The 22335-nt window shown below is 34.7% G+C and overlaps 1 protein-coding gene across 1 annotated transcript in view; it reads right to left on the bottom strand.

The window, feature by feature from the left end:
* DACH1 (dachshund family transcription factor 1) overlaps window positions 1–22335 on the bottom strand; it is a 431057-nt gene that overhangs the window by 32404 nt on the left and 376318 nt on the right. The window contains exons 8-11 of the mRNA XM_012805095.1: window positions 16073–16224; window positions 7466–7613; window positions 3573–3716; window positions 3026–3094 (exon numbers count right to left, since the gene is read on the bottom strand). Of these exons, the coding sequence (XP_012660549.1) occupies window positions 3026–3094; window positions 3573–3716; window positions 7466–7613; window positions 16073–16224 (513 nt within the window). The remainder of the gene's footprint in view (window positions 1–3025; window positions 3095–3572; window positions 3717–7465; window positions 7614–16072; window positions 16225–22335) is intronic.

Below are 22335 nucleotides of genomic sequence, written 5' to 3'. Positions count from 1 at the left end.
TGTACCCTAGGCTCATTCATCTTATCAAGAAACGTACACTTTTTGAGGGCTCTTTGCTCAAGATATTTTCTAAATTGCTTTCTGCTTTCCCTTTACCTGTGTAGTTTTATAGAAATGGTGACACAAAATGCCAAGAAGGCCTTACCTAGTTCAACCTAAGGGGCTTCAGCCATACATAAGCGCCCAACTTCTAGGTGACTAACTCTTGGGCCATGGGTGGCATTTATTTATGGCTATGATGTTAAAAAAGTGGATCCATGACATGCATAAAAATTGTGGGCTTATTTTATCTTTTCCACTCAATGAGGTTTAGGGTGGAACAGACAATACTTTCAGGTATGGTTGGCTGGGGAACAAGAGTATCCCCACACCTGTGCTTGGGGACACTGGAACAGAGACGGCCAGGGGAGCAAGAGGCTCTGTGTGCTTGTCAGTCCTGCCTTGTGAAGCAGCAGGTGATCACAGCTCCCCGAATGCACGACATAGACCATTTCACAAATGAGTATGGACTTGTGTTTTCTCTGTTCAGCTTTTCCCATTCTTGTGCTTAGACAACATTTAATTAAATACAGTCTTCCTCTGATTTCTTCTCTTCCCAGTTAATTGTATTCTGTTCACTTCCGAATGTCTTAATTTAGTCTAAGTTTGTAAAAAAGATTTCAAAGGGCTAAATGAGTTAATTTAGTGGGGTTAAAGTAGCAAAAGAGGACCTCTTTGCTCTGGTTTTTGTCTTTTAAGTCTTGAAAGAGTCCAACTGCTGGTGAAATACGTTTTTAGCAGCTAACAGTTAGAAGCAGATTCATAAGCAGTGTTTTTTAACAATTATATTTGGGGAAAACCCACATTGTTCAATATAGATCATGAATGTGAGTAAGTTTGCTTTATTGAAAGCAGTGCATTTCGACAATTAAATTGACAGGCTGAATGTATGACATGAATATAGGTTTTATATTATAATTAAAGCAAAGGTAACCCCATAATAGTTAAGATTTTGCTTTAAATGCCGATCTATAATTGTTGTACTCATGTTTTGTTTCCCTAATCATGATGTTATTTGGATGGGTTTACTGCGTTCCTCAACGGGTAGCTTTCTGGATGCTAAAAGGAAGGTAATTTGTGCTTAAAACTTTTCTTCAGAATAAGCAAACCACAACAACGGACATTGAGAGTTAGCCATGTATCAACTTCATATGGCAAGGCTTTATCAGTATGAAAATGTATATTATCGAGGAACGAGCCCTTAAAAAATATACACTTATATGTAATGTGTCCATATTAAAGTGAATTTTATAGATTTAAATAAAAATAAGCATAACTTTATTAGCAACCAAAATAGTGCTGACAGCAAACTCATAGCACACACATTATGTTAACTATAAAAAAAGTTTAATCACTGGTTACTCACTTTTTAATTTTATTTATTTATTTATTTATTTATTTATTTATTTTTGCAGTTTTTGGCCGGTGCCCTACTCCTTTGAGCCACAGGCACAGCCCACTCACTTCTTGATATTCATAATACATTTCTCATTTATATATAGGACTCTATTGTCTATAATATTTTCTAGATCGAGTTTGGACCACCTTGACGATTCTGTGTCCACCAGATAATTTATATATCACATTTATTTTGGGGCTCACGTGCTTTCTTGGAACACTTCAACTTTATCTGAGTTAGTGCGCGAGTTGTTCCTGCATCTATAAACAAGCACTGGTATTTATATTTGCCTTATCGAGCCTACCGTTCCTGATAAAGTGGACTGGGTTTTGTTAACAGTAATTTGTTAACATTTGTATAAAATTATTATAAGATGCAGCAGAATTCTTATTATTTTGGTGGTATTGTATATGCAAACACACACGTACATAATTGTGCTGGAATTCATAATGTTCTAAAAATTAAGACCTTTTCTACATCTACAATCGCATTCACATTGTATACCCAAGGAGATGTCTCATATTAACATACGGTTCAAGCCTTGGGATTTACAAACTAATTATAATGGCCTCCGGTAAAATAAATAGACACACACATACACACACAAAAATGATATTCTTTCCCCAGGAATGTTACTTCAAGTCTTTGATTGCTACTCAATGTACATTAAGATACTTTACAAAAGTAAATTTCCTCTATCCTACGCCAAGAGTGACACTTTGGAAGCTGATTAAGTAACACAATTAATGTCATACAATATCCTAAAAATGATTGAGCTTAAAATGCAAAATAAAAGCAATTGGGAGGATTATGGCAGTTAATCATTTTAGGCATCCCTTTGAAGAATCATCTTCATTTAAAATAGAGAACAAATGGTCTTTTTACTGTTTAGTATTCATGTGGTTGGGTTGAGTCTGTTGTCTAGAATAGATGTTTGGCTATAAATGCTACCTTCTGATTTTAGTCTTTACTAATAGTGTGGTCTCGGCAACATACACACTGAGCTCTCCTGTGCATTTAAAACAACTCCCTTTGGTATTCTACACGTGACTTTGCTCAGCAGATTTGTATTATTAAAATGTATATAATGGCATACGGAGCATTTGGATTATTAGCATAGGAACTAAACAATCTTATTTATTATTAACATTTAACTAGTCCATTTTGCATGTGCCTTGCTGTCATAAAAATAAGGAGTTAGACGTTTTTAAATTGTAAGGACTACCTATTTGATTACCACATGATTTTATTTATGTAGCATAGAACTTATAAACCCTTCCTGCATTAGATTGGGCTTCAAACATTCCATAAAACACATTCACTGTGTCCCAGATTAAATCATACATTGTTTAAAATTAATTATTCCTTTTTAATTGCATTGTATAAACAGAAATGACCTGTTAATTTAAAGAAAATCTATCAGCACAAAATGAATTCACTCATATAAACAAGCAAGATGAACTTGACCTTGTTTGAACTTGTTTTGATGTGGCCCAGATGGTAGGCTACATGCTTGAATAGCAGGCTAAAGCTAAGGAAAAACTCATATAGCAAGATCTAGATTTATAGCCTTCTGCAAATTCCTACCTTGTATTGTCCTTTCAGCATCTGTTCTGCCGCCACTGCGGTCAGCTTCTATCTCTGGGGTCAGAGAGTCTAAAAGCACAGAAAGGTAAGAGTGACACATATTTCATTTGATTCCTTATTGTCCTTTAAAAAATGAGCAAGCAACCTGTTACCCCGGTGCTGAATTAAAATTACAAAAATCTTTTGTCATCTTTTAAAGGTTGAAGCAAAACTATAACCATAAGAATTTTTGGAAGATGGAACAGATAAATAAGTAATGCAACACTGCTCATCAAATAGGACAGGGCGTGGGAGGCTTTCAGATTAATATTTTATCATGTCTCAGCACAGGTACAATTTGTTAAACAGAGACGCAGGGCTAGTTCCCAGATAGCTGAGTTAAGAAACAGAACAGGAGAAGCACGGCATTTCTTCCAGCGAATTCTTTGCATCATGCTTTGGGTTACAGACAGAGTTGAATGAATCAGTAGACATAGAAATATACAAAACCACACGTCTGAATGGTCCTTTGAATATCAAGAGTGAAAGTTAACCGTGCATAACTTACCATTCAAGACCCTGAGACTATCTGTTGAAGCTGCCTGTTTTAGTGTCTGTTCTGCTTGCTCACGCCGTTTTGTCTCAAATTCAAGAGCTTCCTGCAATTTTCTCTTTGCCTTCTTCTCCTTCTTTAGCCTCTTTTGAACTATGGCTAGAAAAGAGTGTATGTACATGACTGCCTTTTTAATCTTTACAATGCTGCTCATTTACAATTGGTCTATGTTCTTCATATTATTTATTTGGTTTTCCTGTTGGACTGAGTCAACCTACAAAGAGGAACTTTGAAAAAAACCACTTTTGCCTAAAATAATTTTCAGTAAAACGTCCAAGGAGCCTTTTTTTTTTTAAATTTTAGCCTTGAACTATTATATTACAAGAATCAGTTTAATTGTCATATGTAAAGATAAATTTAATAGGAAACTAATTTTAGTAAATATTTGTATTCACTGCTAAAGGAAGCTTGATTAAATGAATTTTGTGGCTTAGTTTTCTGTCCTTGAATCAAAATAGCGCAGAGTCATTTAAACATGCAAATCTTTTATGAACATGCCCATCTTCTTAGGAGATGCCAATTTTAAATACCAACACGCATTTCTCTTACAAACATTTTGGAAAAGAAGGCTAAACTAGATCTGTTTTTAGTAATTCTTTCTTAAAATTTTAGAAGATGCATTAACTTTTTTATGTATTAGAAGCGAACTATAATACTTAGTTACTGTTAACATACATACATAGAAATGATTTTATTAGGATAAAGGTATAATTTCCTAGGATAATTTCATCATTGTAAATACATAGTGCACTATAAAATACTTCAAGAAAATTACTATGCTTGCACTCTGCAGAAATCTGGTGGAGTATAAAATCTCACTGCTAATGATAATGTGCTACTGATAATAATGTGCTCTTCACGTAAAAATGTAGATTACAATACAGAAAATCAATTATTGAAATATTTTTCTCCTACCTACTTGACAATTTAAATGTTTACATATAATCAGTAAACAATAGCAAATTAATGTTTTTTTTCCAAAATGTATCTTAACTATATTTTCAGTATGATAATTGCTTTAATTTTTACCCCATATATCTGGCAACTAATCAAGATAAGGGAAGCATCTATGTGTTTTTCTTCAAAATCACTTTATTTCAGAATGTTACAGGGGGACAAACATTTTGGTTACATAGTTGTTTGGGTACCATTTGCGTCAAAGTTAAATGTGCCCATCACCTAGACAGTGTGTATTGTACCCGTTAGGTGTGAATTTATCCATCCCTACCTCCTCCCCCCCACCTGTTTAGATTTGATGAGTTTTATTTCTATATGTGCACTTAAGTGTTAATTGATTAATTCTGATATAATAGTTGAAACTATGTGGTGTTTGTTTATCCTTTCTTGTGATATTTCACTTAAAAGAACGGTATCTATTTCCATCCAAGTTGTTATAAAGGTATTAATTTACCTATGGCTGGGCAACACTCCATTTTTGGCAGTTGGGTTGTTTTGACATCTTTGTGATCATGAACTGTGTTGCTATGAACATTCAAGTGCATGTATCTTTTTTATAAAGTGTCTTTTTTCTCTTAGGGTAAATATCCAGGAGTTGTATTGCTGTATTGAATGGTAAGTCTACCATTAGTTTTTTGAAGAATCTTCTGACTACTTTCTGTAGAGGTTGTGTTATTTTGCAGTCCCACCAACACTGTATAAGTGTTCCTCTCTCTCCACATCCAGGCCAGCGTCTGTTGTTTTGGGCCATTTTGATAAAAGCCACTCTTACTTTAGTTAATTGATATCTACTGTGGTTTTGATTTGCCTTTCTCTGATGATTAGAGATGTTGACCAAAATTATTTTTTAATGATTGATAAGTATCAATCATTATCCACCATTTTTAATGCTTGACAAATATTGTGGATGTCAGTGTCACAGAATCAGTACAAGAAAATTCTTCAGTTTGTCATAAAAAGTAATCATTCTATGTTTACTATCTAATTTCTTACCACAAATTAAGAATGATAATACATTTATTTAATGCAATATTTAGTTCAAGTGTAAAGTAATACATAGTAATGATTCAAATGAGTATTTTGGTTTTAATTTACAATTTTTACATATCATGTTTTTCATTATCATTAATATTTTAATTTGGCAGCCAATTAGCATGTTTATGGGTGCTGTATCATACATTTTTTAAATTCTTAAAAGAAAATAATTAAAACTAATTTCAAACAAATGCCAATTTTCTTTAAGAGTGTGAAAATCATATGCTTACCTTAATATATTTACTTTATTACTATTTCCCCTTCCAAAGATTATTATTTATAAGCCTCTTTGAAAAGAAACGGTAACTTCCACAATATTTATTTGGATTTTGCATCCTGTAGCTCTAACGGCTCAATACCCAGTGGATTGCCATTGACGTCTCTCTGTTTCTTCATATGTGATTGAACCAAATGGGACTGCCTTGTTCTCTTTTCAGGGCAATCCACTGCTTCAATAGACATGTTCATAATAGGTAAGTATTGATAGTTATTACCTTTAATTTACTGGTCATAATTAATTAGATGAGAAGTTCATGGTGTGATCTGTGAATGTTTTGCCCTCTAGTGGTTAAAGGAATAAAACAAAAATGTAAATCCTCCCAACAGATTTTAACCAACAGAATTCTGAAGGTCTGTCAATTAATCAGAGAGATTGATCAAGAGCTCTTACTTTATCAAGACCTTGCCTTTAAGTCTTTTTAAAAAGGCTCAACAAAACCAAGTAGGAACAAAATCAAAACATGGCTATCTCATGGAAGACGGTTTCATGGATTGAACTTTTTAATCAAACTCCTTTTCATTTGGAACACGTTCATCATCAGTGTTTATCTTGTTTTGAGTATTTTAATACCTAACTCTATGTAAAGTCACATAATTTAGAAATGTGATATCCATCTGGGATGACAGGTCCCAAAACTGACCTCATCCAGTGAACTCACTAGCTGTTGCTGCATTATAAATAACAAAACAACCTGGTAAATGCTGCTAGTTTTAAAAGTAAAAAAGAAACAATGTTTTTTTTAAATGACCATATCAAATATATGAAAGGAGAATATTTATATCAGACACTTATTAAATTTGATAATGGAAGTCCCATCCACTTTCTAGAATATTTAGAAAAATCTTGTAGTTGAGTCAAAGGGGAAGTTGGTTCTAAAGAAGTTATTCAAAATCATACAGAAAATGAATGTACAAATGTGAATGACCTTCAAAATTATCTATACATGTTCTTCTGTACAGTCTGTTAAAAGAAGCAGTTCCCAGATCAATAATATCATCATTTTTACCCAGTAATAATTCATTGTCTGTTTCTACTCTGTGCACTTGACCTTGTTGGATAAAAATGAGACATTTGGAAAGAAAATTACACAAACACTTAACTTTGGTCATTTTTTAAGATATTCATCAGTCTTAGATTTCGGTTGTCAAATATCTTATAAACCTGTTTGGCTTGAATATAAGTATTTTCTGTTTTAGCTTTTTAACTTTATTATCTTAAGTTTTTCAGAGGGCAATTGTGAATGAACATAAAACTTCTCAGGGTTGTCATCAGAACTCATTCTTATCTTAAAGGAGATAATTTTGTTAAACTCTAGGAGGAATAAAAATTACATAAGTAATAATATAATGGATATATTTAAAATTCTGTCAGATAGAAACAGAAAACTTGTACTTTGAAGATTAAGAAATATAATCAGCCCAGGTTTCAAATTCTACTCTGAAGTTCTGTTACAGGTACATTAACAAAAACAAAAAATGGAACAAAACAAAACCAAAACTCATAGTTGCAAAGTAAATCACCAAACAAAATATTATGATGTTCAATATTTTAAAGTGTTAAGCTTGTTTGGAAATACCTCTATTCTTTTGCTCCATAGCCAACTGCTTCTCAAGTGTTTCCCTTAGTTCTCTTTCCCTTAAAAAATCCATCTTCAGCTCTGTTTTTTCCAGTTGGACCTGTTTTTCTTGAGCTCTGGCATTATCTATGGCAACTTTCAAGAGTCCCTGTACAAAGAAGTTATTCAGAATGATAATATTTTGGTACAAAGCATACTCCATTCACTCCTTAAAAACATTTTAAAAGAGAATAACCCACTTGTCAAATTACTTAATTCTTACATGTTCCCTCTGCACACAGTAGGCCAAATACCACACGAAAGCACAAAACTTCTAATCAAACTATTTTAGGAAGACAAATATTTATGGCATGCAGGTCCAACAGCTTCTAATTGGAATATCTAGTTCAAAGGGTAGCACATAAGTGTGCCTAAAAAATAACTAAAAAACAGGGCAGTGCCTGTGGCTCAGTGAGTAGGGAGCCGGCCCCATATGCCAATGGTGGCAGGTTCGAAACCAGCCCCAGACAAACTGCAACAAAAAAAAAATAGCCAGGTGTTGTGACAGCCACCTGGGAGGCTGAGGCAAGAGAATCACTTAAGCCTAAGAGCTGGAGGTTGCTGTGAATTGTTATGCCACAGCACTCTACTGTGGGCGACAAATTACACCTATGGTTTATGATACAAGGGTACATGTGAATCTCTCTAAATGTAGAATATAGATGTCTTAACACAACAACTAAGAAAATGACATAAAGGCTATGTTAACCAGTTGGATGAAAGTATTTCAAATTGTATATAGCAACAGCACTCTGTACCCCATGATAGCATTAATGTACACAGATATGATTTAATAAATAAAATAAAATAATTAAAAAATAACTGAAAAGAAAATTAGGTTGACCTTCTCCTGTCAGTATATCTGACGTGGATTATGCAACCTCCCATCAACTTGGCAGTACTCACCTTTCTCTCTGGAATTCATTCTCCCACCCCTTACCAAGATTACACTAGCCACAGTGGGCTTCTTTTGCTTACTCAACGAAGCGGTTTGTTTTTTGCTCAAGGTCTTGTCTCTCCTGTTCCCTCCTGAGTGCTTTTCCTCTAGATCTTTACATGACTCACATCCTCATTTCATTCCACTTTTGCTCAAAGTCACCATTCCAGACAGGCTTTCTCTTACCATCCTATCTGGAATAGCTTTGTAGATGTACCGTGTTACTCTTCTCTTCAAATTCTTCACAGCATTTACCATGATGGACTATTGCTGTATGTTTATTGGTTAACTGATTTATGTTGCATTGCTGCCACTGAAACATAAGCTCTCTGAGGCAGGATATTTTCTCTTCAGCACTATGTTCCCAGAACAGTGAGATTACAGAGGACCCAGCGTATACTAGATTTTAAAATTTTATGAACAGAAATTATAATACTGCTCTTGAGATATATATGTAAAGGAAAGAAAACTTGGTGGCTTAGGAGTGCATTATTTTTTTTAAAAAGTCATTCCAGATAGTTGCAATAAATGGAGAATAACTTTTAGGAAACTATTTGACACCGTAATAATTTGAAAGAGCATACGGTGAAAATGACATGTGCTTGTTCACACAGCTGATGAAGAAGGTGTACACCTATACACATACACAGAAGAGCTGACTGCGTGCTTTTAAAAAATTCAACAGTAGAGATTTTCGAAAATGAGATTATGAAAATAAGCTAAACATAGAAAAAGCATTCTGTATATTTTTTTCTCGTAAGATACTGTAGACCAAAGTTACTAGTAAAAATTGGAGACAGAACTTCTATTCTCTTCAGTTCAGCAATACGAAATGCTATTTTGAAGTAGAAGATCTTTTGCTATGGTCTGTGATTATCAGAGATTGAAATTTTCCATTGAAATTATAGATGAGATGGAAGTTGATGTCATTTGTAGATCTACTGGAGGACGCGGCCTCCGTGCAAGAAACATGGTGCATGTTGAACTGGGAATTTCAACTCCAGCTCCACTTGTGAGTGCAATAAAGATGTAGTCTTACCCTTTAGCCTACCAGGGTGGCCTACAGCATAAGGCCACACTGTCATAAGCTATTTTTATGTTCTATCAAGCACATATAAATTATTTCCTATTTGTTATACGTGTACCTGACCCTGAATTTCCTGGTATAATTCTTGCGATATGAAGCAAGCTTTTAGAATTTGTACATGGCAGTTTACTCCTCCCTATTCTTTTGTTGTTTAACAATAAAACATAGCTGCTAAGGAAACTGCCATCTTAACTCAATTCAGTAACACTCCTGCATAAGCTTCTTCTTCATCAGGAACAAACAATTAGTAACAAATGAAAGAGATCATTACATCAAGTGCCCTTTTAGATCACCCCAATTAAAACTTTAGTTTAGCTGTATTTTAATTCTAAGATACCAAATTCTAATTTTCTGCTCTGATTGCTCTTGTTGACTTATCTTTGAAAGATGTACTCTCTGTGCAATGTCTAGAGATTATTTAGCAAGATGCCAATGTTGGCATCACTTAATGTGTTGATTGGCTGTATTATCAGTAGCTGTTTAAAATAAATTACTATTAAACTATTATTGTCCTTGGCTGACAAAACACAATATTTTGGTGTTCTTTAAATCTGAAACAATCATTCTGAATAAACATGTTGAATAATGTTAAACGGCAACTCTAATTTGTGTAATTTCATATTAATATTCGCTGTAAAGAATGAAGTTGCTGAGAGCATTTATGTTTACTGTTTCCTTTTGTTACCGCGGCTGCTAATGTGGAGAATGGTAATCCATTACCTTTTCCTGCTGATTATGTCTGAAAAATATTAGCTTTTAGGATCCAATACTCTCTAGGGACTACTTATAAGCTATATAAAATTAAATTTAATTTTTAGACTTTAAATCAGCGCACATCAGTAGGAGTCCAGCGTGAACAAGAATCTGTACCACAGCCAAACTGATCCATATGCAAAAGTACGTTTCTGCCAGTGACAGCTCTGCTCCACGAAATACAGAAAACCGATTAAATTTCTATGCAGCAGAGGGCTGGGGAAAGCAATAGGAAGTCGTGTTCACAACATCTACAAATCATTAGGACATCAGTTTTACCATCAGCAATAATAGTACTTTCAGATTTGTGTTATTTCTGTACATTTTCCAGGTAGATCATGTGCGAAAGGTCACACTAAATTCTGGTTCCCACTTGGACATGCAGTGTCCAGCAAAATGCTTGGCAACAATATGAATTACAGTAAGGAACAGAGGGTTCAGAATATGAATTTTTCTCCAAGGAAAGGTCGAATTTCAGGATAGTGAAGTTGGATAATGACAATTCTCAAGAAAGACATTTTAAGCTTCATCTATGGCAGAGCAATGGTAAGAGATAAGACTTGATTGACCTCAAGTTTCTTTTCTGTAAATAAAGCATGATGTCATATAATAGACAAATGTTTTTATTTCCTGCAAAGATCTACTTTGTAAATTAGGTCATTTTCATCATTATTTTTTTTCAAATAAAAAAATGTTTGTTTGTTTAATGAGAAAAGAGGGTACTACAATAGATCTAGCAATGTTTCTACTATTTATATAGCTTAGAAAGTACAAATATCTGCTTATATAAGAGAATTTCAAGAAATGTTGGTAAGAAAGAAATATTTCTCCTCCCTCCCTTCCTTCCATCCTTCCCTTTTTACACAGATCTCACTCTGTTGCCCAGGCTAGAGGGCCACAGCATTACCTTCCCTCATATTCCTTGGTTCAAGTGATCTTTTGGCTCAGCCTCACAAGTAGCTGGGACTACAGGCACCCTCCATAACCCTTGGCTAATTTTTCTACTTTTAGTTTAGACTGAGTCTCAGTCTTGCTCAGGCTGCTCTCAAACTCTTCAGCTCAAGAGATGGAGTGATCTTCCCACCTTGCCCTCCCAGAGTATTAGGATTATGGGCGTGAGCCCACCACGCCCACCCAGAAGAAGCATTTCTTAATGAGGGGATGTATCTGAGAGGAAAAGCTTACTTGGCCCATGAATGAGTTTTATAACAATTTATTCCTGGGGCATTGCCTGTGGCTTAAAGGAATAGGGCACTGGCCCCATTTACTGGAGGTGGTGGGTTCAAACCCAGCCAGGGCCAAAAACCACACACACACACACACACACACACACACACAAAGGATAAAACCAATGTCCAGAAGGATCCAGTGACTTATTAAAAATCCCAAGTAGAGTGTTGACTGAGCTTAGATCAGAACACCCCAGATATTCTATCATTTTTAAAAAATTCTTTTAATTTTCCCCTAGTCTCATTTAAGGATGAAAAGGAACAGCATTCCTTAGAACAAGAAACTTTTGTAGATTAAAAAATAAAAAAAGTACAGCATAAACTGACATATTTTCACACAAGCTCTTGCAACAGAAAAAGACATCTATACCCAGGTTAATGTTATGGCTACTGTTCTCTGATGTGCATGTATGACAGACTTCCTATGACAGAGTTCTACTGGGTATAAAGCCATCATGTGATTCAAATGATCATGGGTGGCAATACAGTGACATGGCTCTGAATCAGCAGTGAATTTAATTCCAGATTCCTCCACTGTGTGATTCTATCTACCTCTGTATTCTCCTATGTAAAATGAGAATAACAATGAAGCCTACTGTATGTCATCATAAATATGAATCAATGTAATATATTGCATATAATTAGCACAGAGACAGACACATTAGGATTGTTCACTAAGTGTTTTACTATTACTGTTACTGCATCTGATACAGATAAATACAGTATAGAGTTGAGGTTTTAAAGATATTATTGGTAGCTTCTTCATTACAATAATTGCTTTTTAATAATTTTTAGGATTTTCTTTCATAAATTGATAATGAAAAAAGTAGAGAACACTCATGATACATAATTCAGATTAAAAAGAAAACATAACGTAAGACCTATATAGACAGATACGTGTGATAGCCTTCTTAGATTTTGAAGTCAATGTCTTCATTGGTTGGAGTTTTTTGGAAAGTTTTTTGCTATTACTTTTGTCCTATACCAAAATAATTAAAATCAAGTATTAATAATGTGAGTGAAAAAACTATTAGTTTCTTTAAAATTTACAAACAATAAAGTAAAATTATTGGCCATGAGACTGAAATGTAAAGAGTTGAAGTGGGATGATTGGCGCCGTCCTGTGCTCCATATGATGTTTCCGTATTTAACGAACGGCATGTAAGGTGGTCTTATAAAGTATGTTCTACTGTACCCATTCTGTGATTTCACAGGTTTAGATACACAAATACTTACCATTATAATCAGTCTACTTGTAATTTACAACATAAAAACCCAGATGGAGGATAGTGGGTACAGTTTTCCTTCAAGATGCTCAAGTGGGGAGGAGGTGGCTCACGCTTGTAATCCTATCACTGAGTGGCTGAGGGGGGTGGATTGCTTGAGCTCACGACTTCCAGACTAGCCTGATCAAAAAAGGGAGACCCCTGGGTGATGCCTGTGGCTCAGTGGGTGGGGCGCTGGCCCCATATACTGAGGGTGGGAGGTTCAAACCTGGCCCTACCCAAACTGCAACAAAAATACAGCTGGGCATTGTGGCGGGTGGCTGTAGTCCTAACTCCGGAGGCTGAGGCAAGAGAATTGCCTAAGCCCAGGAAGTGGAGGTTGCTATGAACTGAGTGACACCACGGCACTCTACCAAGAATGCCAAAGTGAGACTCTGTGTCTACTAAAACTAGGAAATTGAGGCAGGAGGATAGCTTGAGCCCACAGTTGGAGGTTGCTGTGAGCTATGATGCTATGGCACTCCACCCAAGGCCAACAGTTTGAGACTCTGTCTCAAAAAAAATAAAAAATATTATTCAAGTAGTATCCAATGTTCAAAGGTGGTACATTTAAGCAATTGATGCTAAAATGCTAGTCTCACATAAAACTTCACAGAGTTATCCACGGACATGTCTGCCACATTTAAAAAAATAAAATAAAATAAAATTCCGTGTAAAATAAATGAAAACAGTTCTCAAAAGGAAAAATTTAAGTTTTTACATATACTTCACTAAAGTAACTTGTTTATCATTTACTGTAGAAATGTATTTATCACTTTTAAGTTCAAAAACACTCAAAGTTCAAGAAAGCAGTATAGCTCAAGTGGTTAACAAAAATCTGATGCCCAGTTTTTAATATATATGTACATTTTATAAATTTAAATATTTAAATATAAAAATAAATTTTTATATGTGAATATAGTATTTTTCTGCAGGTTTTCTTTTAAAGCCCAAAGAAATAACTATTTATGAAATTTAATTTAGATGATGTCATGGAGGGGACATACACAGTGATCACTACAATTTCAGAAATTTGGATTCGTTAAATCACAGTGTATCATGATATTAAATTATTGATTTATTAGGACAATAACACTTTAAACACATTATTTTGAATAGGCTTTTTAGTCCCTGATTTTAATAAAACATAATATATCTTCAATGGAAGTATGGTGCTTTATACTTTCTACACAAAAATATTTTACTATTTTTGACAGTGGCAGAGAACCCCATTTTATATAATTGCAACTGCAGAGGAAATTGAGGTAGGCAGAATGTAATTACTCAAATTAGAATTGGAACAGCAAACACATTTTTAAACTGGATGTCTAATAATCCAGGTCCATGATTATTTAAACATTCCATACCATTCCTAAGATATTATGATAACTCAATAAATGTGGCAGTAATAAAAGAGTTAGCATCTACAACCTCTTATAAAATGACGTGAAATCATTACCGAGCATGAATAAATGTGTGTGTATTTGTGCACAGAACTAAGATTTTAATCTTTATTTCATCTTATATTCACATATGTGCATGCATGTACATATATATTAAATATATAATCACATCTATATCTGAACATACATATATGTAGACTGCAGTAGTCAAGCTTAATTTGGTTTTAGCAAAGCATTCATTTTATAGGTATTCTAACTTTATCAGACCCAGGTCCCTATAATTTGAGACTAAATGTAATTTAGTTGATCTTGACTATCATCCTATCATTAACTCTGCCAAAATATGTCTTCAAAGCATATGGCTGGAAAGGGCAGTAGATAAATCTGGAGCCATTTTCAGTAAATAAAATATTTGTCTAAAGCCTGTACATTTTAAAATCAAAGCTTCTTCTTCTCCTTTTTTTTTTTTTTTTGTAAGAATAATTACACTTTGAGGTGATGTGGATAATATTCATAGTCTTTACATTTCTGGCTCAAGTGGGTGGATGAATTCTCCTACACTGATAGTATTTGACTTTTACACATGGTGGTCACACATGAGGTAAGAGTCCCTCTGTACAGCCCACTGTTAAGATCAGCATGGTGGTTTGCACCGATGAATTTCAGGAATGTTTTCTCTGCTGAAATTGAAATTAAATTCTCACTGGCCTAGTTCAAGAGATTTTTCTTTGCTTCATAAGGAGCTATATATAAAAGAAAGTGATTTGTTCCTTTACTTTTTAGAACTTAAATTCAGAGCTGTTGCCAAACAGTTTCTGAAAGCATTTGATTTGACAAGAGAAAATTCACTAAAAGCTCTACCTCTTAGAAAACCAGAATGAAGGTAAAAATTAAGGGCAAAAAGACTTATGTTGATTCCAAAATATGATCAACTATTTGCCATGATTACACTTAGGCTAGATGGCTGATTTATGTCAATTACTAAGATATAAAACCTTAAACCTCAAAGTTGAAGACAGTTTTGGAGACTCTAATTACATTAGTATTAAAAATGCCATATTTATAGATGAAAAGATATGTTACATTAAAGGCCTTCTGTTATGTCTTTGGAGAGGTAAATAAAATTAATTACATTTCCACTGGGAGAAAGTTTAATAAGATAGGATATGTGTACAGAAAAATGTCACTGAGGATGGAGTGTGGGAGTAAAAAATTTTTTAAAAAATCATCTGCAAGCCTGTGCCTACCACTTAGTAGTTACTTCAAATAAGGAGAACTTGATAACAAAACTCTCCATCTGGGGCCCACATGACCAGTTCATGTGTGGGCAAGAAAATTATGCTTTCTTCTATCCCAAACACTCTTATTATCTTGGCTCCATGTGCTATGTTATTGTTAACTGTAAGTATTTTTGATTCATAATGTACTGTTCATAAAATATACATCCTGAAGACCACATAGGGAATCCACAGAAAGTTGGGAATGGCTTTTTGAAGTCTATTCTTTGATGAAACCGTATTAATTGAAACAAACATTTATAAAAGAAAGGATTCTTTATTCTGTATTAGACATATTTTAAAGGACTAAACAATCATTTCCTCTCTGGAAGATCTTTGTAAGAATTAGCATGTTATCCTTTAGTCAATCAGACAAACTTAAACAGTTAAATTCCTGCCGTGAGTCGGCAGTAAAGGGAGTGTTCAGGCAGAATAATTTTCCAATGCCAGGCCATTTTGTTCACCGTTTTTCTTATAGCTTAATATACCTAATTCTAAACCAGTTTGATGAGTGTAGCAAGGTGAAAAAATGGATCAAGTGGGAATATTATAAATTGGGGGGAAAAGATCTACTGCTGGGTGCCCCATGTTTCTTTCAGATTACAAAAAAGGCCTACCTGTATGTTAGTCAGGAGGGTCTCTATGGAAGACAATCCATCAGGAAAGAGAAACGGAGATGGAAACCCTGGAGGTAGTGGTTGTCCATGCCCAGTTAGAGAAAGTTTGTCAAGGCTGTCTCTTGCGGTTGGTGTAGAAAGCGGGGTCTCATCTGTATGTGATTGAAACAAAAATATAGAACAAGTTACGCTTGTCTGTTTTTATTAGACCTCAGTAATGGCTTCCCTAGTGGTTTCCAGAACATTTATTGCAAATTGGTTCCTGCTATCAGGAGAAAATGCTTTCTGCTGAATTTTCTTTAATGAAAAAGCTGTGGAGATACAAGAAGATAACATTAATGGGTAACTTTATAAGCCTTTTAAATGCAGTCTCTAATGAGACTGAGTTTACAGTGCCATAGAATCTTTTTAAAACAAATATTATCTCATATATAGTTGTGATAATATATTCAGGCTGACTTTATGGGCACCTTCCCAATTATCTCATTTCAGTTTGTTCTCTTTGGATTGACAATAGAATATTTTTAAAGCTTCATATAATAGAAAGGCTTTGTATATTATGATGTGTCCTTCTCAATTAACCCCTCCTACACATTGATGATTTGTTCAAATACATTAATATGGAATTTACAAAACAATGTACCGTTAAATCTTTCATTTTACATCTCAAATGAAAAGCTGGATTTGAAATATATTTCGTCTAAATTATAATGAAATTGTTCGTTTTCGCTAAAGCTAAACACCTCCTACTTTTCTCCTTGAAAATCTTTCACCTCCATATTGAAAAACCATAGCCTTTATACATAAAAGGGGAGTCTAAAGCAGGAGTGATAAAATACAACTTCTATAACAATATTTAGAAAATCAAATTAAAAACCTTTGAGATAAATGAGTCTATTTTTTCCTGAATAGTGTTCAACATTTTAAGCAATTTAGAGTAATGCTCAAATACAGATACTTTTATTCAGATCTTTTTATTCAATTCCATAGTAGTTAACCATTTTACAGTTTCATTTAAGAAAGATACAAGTTATGGCTTATTTTAGTTTATTATAACCACAGAGAAAATTTTATTCATGGCAGGATTCACCATTTTATAAATATTTTCATATTTCACCCCAGGAAAATTAATCAGAACAATGTATTTGCACAGTCCTGATAGTATCTCTCAATTTTGCAAGTGGCTAAAAACTTCAGCACACTTGCCTTATGCTTATAATTTGATTTCGCTGTTCTCCTCCATCGTTCTTGTATTTTTCATTACAACACCTAACCACACAACACGTTTTCCAATTACCTCTCTCTGGGGCAGAAATCATCTAGAAGCTGCCACACTTCCCTGTCCCTCACTAATGTCAGAACAAGTTAAATTCATCTCCCTTACCTTTCTCTATTTCTAGTTAATGAACCCAAAGGGAAGGCAGGGTGGGTAGGAGAGTGACAGACCCAGACCTCCTATTAACCACACTCCTCTCACACTCGCTCCTCTGCAGCTTCTCCTTCTCCTCCCTCCTCTGCTAACTTGCTGAGACAGATGATCTCAGGCAGCAGCAGGTATAGAAGAAGAAACAGAGTCAGCAACTAAAGTGAGACTCATAGTGGGTTTTTTTTTTTTTTTAACACACTTATCACCAGGGTAAAAGAAAAGACTGCCCTATAGGGGTAAAACTACAGCGTGGCTAAGGTGAGCGAGGTGATCTTGGACACCATTTACTTAGGTATCATAAATTACTCCTCTAAACCAAGGCTGCTGGTGTTGTCTCATCATAGCTCTGAAAAGGCACTTGTTAAACATCTCTGTGCATGTGAAATTGTTTAAGAATGGAGAGCTATATTTTTTGATCAGCATCACCTTAGCTGTCACATGCTAAAGAAAATGTGGCTTAATAGATCATGGGGATAATAATTGCTTGTCTCTTGCAGAAAGGCATAGAACCAGATGAACACCTGAGGTTGCTTTCAGCTTTAAAATCTATGATGCCACAATTATTAAAAACTGTCCAAGAAAATAAAGGATCCTATGTGTGTATACATATACACACACATTTGATTACAAGTTCCATCATCCCATGATTACTTGATTTCCCTTTGGTCCAACTGACTATATTTGGCTATTGTGTGAATTAAATCATTCATGACGCATACGTTTATATAGCCAATATTTACTTCACACAAACAATGTGCTAGACAGAATGCTGAAAACACAATGATGGCCTCTGGAAGCTCATGTAGATTAGAGAGAGTTATCTCAATTGTTTAATAGCTAATTGGTATAGTTAGTAGAACATTTTTGCCTAATTTGATTACTTCTTTAGATACTCCATTTATTCCAGTGTAGAGTTAAAATTTCTCTGTAAACGTGTGTGTGTGTGTGTGTATGCAAACATACATTTCTTTCAATGGTCCTCCTACTTCCAGCTATATAAGAATAGATTATTATTTGTTACAAACTAATTGGATTTATACATTTATCACTTTACACAGTGGCAATACTATAAAAAACACTTCAACTCAATACATAGGTAAGAAATAAGCAAATTTAGGACAGAATGAGCGCTTAAGAAATGAATACAGGATCATTTTTAAGATCAATACACATTGTTGAAAGAAAAAAAGAAAAGACAAACTAATCAAGATCAAACAAACAAACAAAATATTCCTTTGGGGCCTCCAGACCGTATTATCAGAGAAAAAGTTGTCATCTTATGGCAATTAACATCACAGAAAGCCTCATTAATTATTCCTACAAAGATTGTAAAATTGGGAACATGGTTCTTGCTTTTGAAATAAAAATGACCTTTAATATCCTAAATGTACTAGGAAGATTAAAGCAAAAGTTTGAGAGGCCAGACAATGCGGAAGAGCGTTTTGACACCACGTGGTTTCCGATGACTTCAAAAAGCACGCGGTGATGAAGCAGACATTCACAAAATGCCTTACTGCAGTTTGACATATCTGGGCATGTATTTTGAGCTTAATGTCATGATTTTTGAATTATCTTAGCATTTGACAATGTATTCTGTTTTATTCCTAATTTTTAAAAAAATAATTTTAAACTGGGTGGTGCCTTTGGCTCAAAGGAGTAGGGCGCCAGCCCCATATGCTGGAGGTGGCAGGTTCAAACCCAGCCCTGGCCAAAAACTGCAAAAATAATAATAATAATAATAATTTTAAACTTATGTGAAAGTTATAGGAATTGCTCAAGGAATTCCCACATACTTCTGTAGTGTGTTAAATAGTGTTCCCCCCAAAGTATACAAGCGTGCCTAATTCCTGACACATAGTATTTCTAAAAACGGTTTGTACAGAGGTAATTGAGTTAAAGATCCTGAGAGGAGGGGACCATCCTGGATTTAGGATGGGCCCTCAATCCTATTCCAGGTGTCCTTACATGGTAAGACAAAAGCAGAGGGGACTTGGGGAGAGGCGGAAGAGAAACACAGAGAGGAGCAGACAAAGTGAAGACGAGACAGACTTTGGACAGACACCAGAAGCTACACAGGACGATGAACGCATTTCCCTTTGTAGTTCCTGGAGGTCCACTTTTGCTGACATTCTGACTTTGCACTTGTGTTCTTCCAAACTGTGAAAGAGCGAATTTATGCTGTTCTTAGGCCACAAAGGTTATGGTCATTTATGGTCCATCCCTATGAAAATAACGCAACTTCAATTCACTGAATGTTTACATTTCATCACTTAAAAAAAAATTCTCTCCCTCTTTTGTTCTGTACATTTGTTTTTGTGTGTCTGCTGGGGTGGGGACTGCATAGGTTTGAACATCATGACCTGTTAAACCTTTAGACAGCAGTATGTATTTCCTAAGTACAGGGACATATTCTTACAGAGCCACAAGACAAAATCAGAAAGAATAACTTATGAAAAATGCTATTGTTTAATCAAGAACCCACATTGTAATTTCATCATTTTTGAAAGCTAGTTCAATACAAAAATATTTTAATTTATGTGACAAGTACTTAATGAGTATCTTTGCAGGTGTGTAGCAGTCTGTAAGATGGCCTGTGATGTGTCCTGGTACTCACTGTATCCAGTCCATTTCCTCTGATCATCAAATAGAACTTAGCAATTGTGATGGGATGTCACTTTAGAGATTTGGTTCTAAAAAGTCTGTAGCTTTCATTTCTCTCCTCTTTCTCATGCATTACTTGCCGTGGGGTAAGCCAGTTGTTATGTCATGAGGCCGCCCTACGGACAGGTGGACATGATAAAGGACTGAGAGCCAATCTCATGAGTGGGCCCGAAAGCAGATTCCCTTTGCCCGATGGAGCCTTTAGATAAGGCTGCAGCCCTGGCTGACAGCTGGACAGCAACCTGATGAGAGGTCTTAGGCCATGAATTCATCTAAGTTGTACCTAGATTCTTGATCCACAGAAACTTAAGATAATCGATGTTTGTTGGTTTAGGCCTCTAAGTTTTAGTACAACTTTATACAAAGGTATAGATAACATTTTTTGAATACTTTGGGATATATACAAAAATTACTTGGTGCCCAGTTAGTATTAGCTACAGTGGACATTTGATAATTTCTTTCATCTTCAATTTCCTAATAAAGACAGGAGTAGATTAAATGAGATGAACAACTACCATCAGAATGGAAAGTTCCATGTTTGCTGTTATTTCTTATAAAAGTTCATAAAAAATAATTTAAGTGAGGATTTCGCATATCATGATTACAGAATAATACTGTACTAGTTTGAAATTAGACATTTCAATATATTTTTAATTACAAATTCAAAAGTTATGTATATCTGGGTAATATTTGAAAAAGAATGAGTCATACAAAGTTTTAGAGTAAGCTATCAATTATTTAGATTTACAGCTTCACTTTACAAGGATTCTTAAATTATCTTGCTTCATTTTATCAAATTCGAGAATAATTCTATAACTTTTAAACAGACACTCCTAATACCTGGGATGGAAAATTGAATGCAGTGAAGGGTATATCTTCAAGGGGAAAAGTTACACACTTTCAAAAGATGCATTGACTAGGATACTATTTTTTTTTAAAGGATTCCACATCTGTAGGGTGTGAAATTAAGCTACTTCTCTAGATGAACTGTTATTTTTAAATTCTTAAAATGAGTATCTGTTTACTTTATAGTGTTCTTTTATAGTCAGCAACTTAATGATGGTTCCACCTAAGATTTTTGGACTTTGCAATGGTGTGAAACCATCACGATTTTGACATACTTTGAATTTTGAGGTTTTTTTTCTGGTTACTGATACGTGGTATGTAAGGTATTCAGTGCTTTATTAATAAATAGGTTTGGTGTCAGATGATTTTGCCCAATGGCAGGCTAATGTAAGTGGTCTGAGCACCTTTAAGGTAGGATAGGCCAAGCTTTCATGTCCAGTAGGTGAAATGTATTCAATCCATTTTGGACTTTTGATATTTTCAACATACAATGGATTTTTCAGGATGTAACCCCAGAAACATCTGTATTTTAATTCAGTTACAGAGAACTATAGTGGTTTTCTAAAGGAAAATAGAACAGTACATATTATGATCTGACAAATGATTTCACCTTTTGATCATAAAAGTTACTATTTTAATAATTATATAAAAAATATTGGCTGGATGCAGTGGCTCATACTTATAATCCTACCACTTTGGGAGGCTGACGCAGGAGGATCACTTGAGGCCAGGAGTTTGAGAATGCCTGAACAACATAATGAGATCCTATCTCTCCAAAAACCAAAAACAATTAGCCAAGCATGGTGATGTGTGCCTGATGTCCCAGCTGCTTGGGAGACAGAAGCAGCCTCCTCACTGGAGCCCAGGAGATTGAGTTTTCTATGAATTATGAATACCCTACTGCACTCTAGACTGGGCAACAGAGTGAGACATTCTCTCTCCATATATATTAAATTCTCCTCTACTTTTAAATATATATATGGAGAGAGAGCAAGAGTGAGAGAGAGAGGGAGATGGATAGATAAATGATTATATCAACATACTATATATTAGAAAACAAAATGAGAGAGCAGAAATAGAAAAAAAAATTTTAATTCTAAAATGAATAAAGTATGAAAAAATTTCCTTCTCATCACCTCGTCTCATGATTCTACTCATATTTAAAGTCACGTATGAATAAGTGACTACCATTACGATTGACGCCTCTGTAAGACGAGCTTTTCTTCCCCTCCAATCTTACCACACATAACCATTTAGCAGGATATCCTAAGGAACAATGTTGTTTAAAAAAATAATGGTCCTCTACTTTTAAAATGTTTTCTTTCCTGTT

Source organism: Otolemur garnettii, unplaced genomic scaffold, assembly GCF_000181295.1.
Source record: "Otolemur garnettii isolate 467f Iridium unplaced genomic scaffold, OtoGar3 scaffold00036, whole genome shotgun sequence".
Taxonomy (NCBI): domain Eukaryota; kingdom Metazoa; phylum Chordata; class Mammalia; order Primates; family Galagidae; genus Otolemur; species Otolemur garnettii.
The sequence above is the reverse complement of the archived record's forward strand: the minus strand, read 5'-3'. Positions and strand labels throughout refer to the sequence as shown.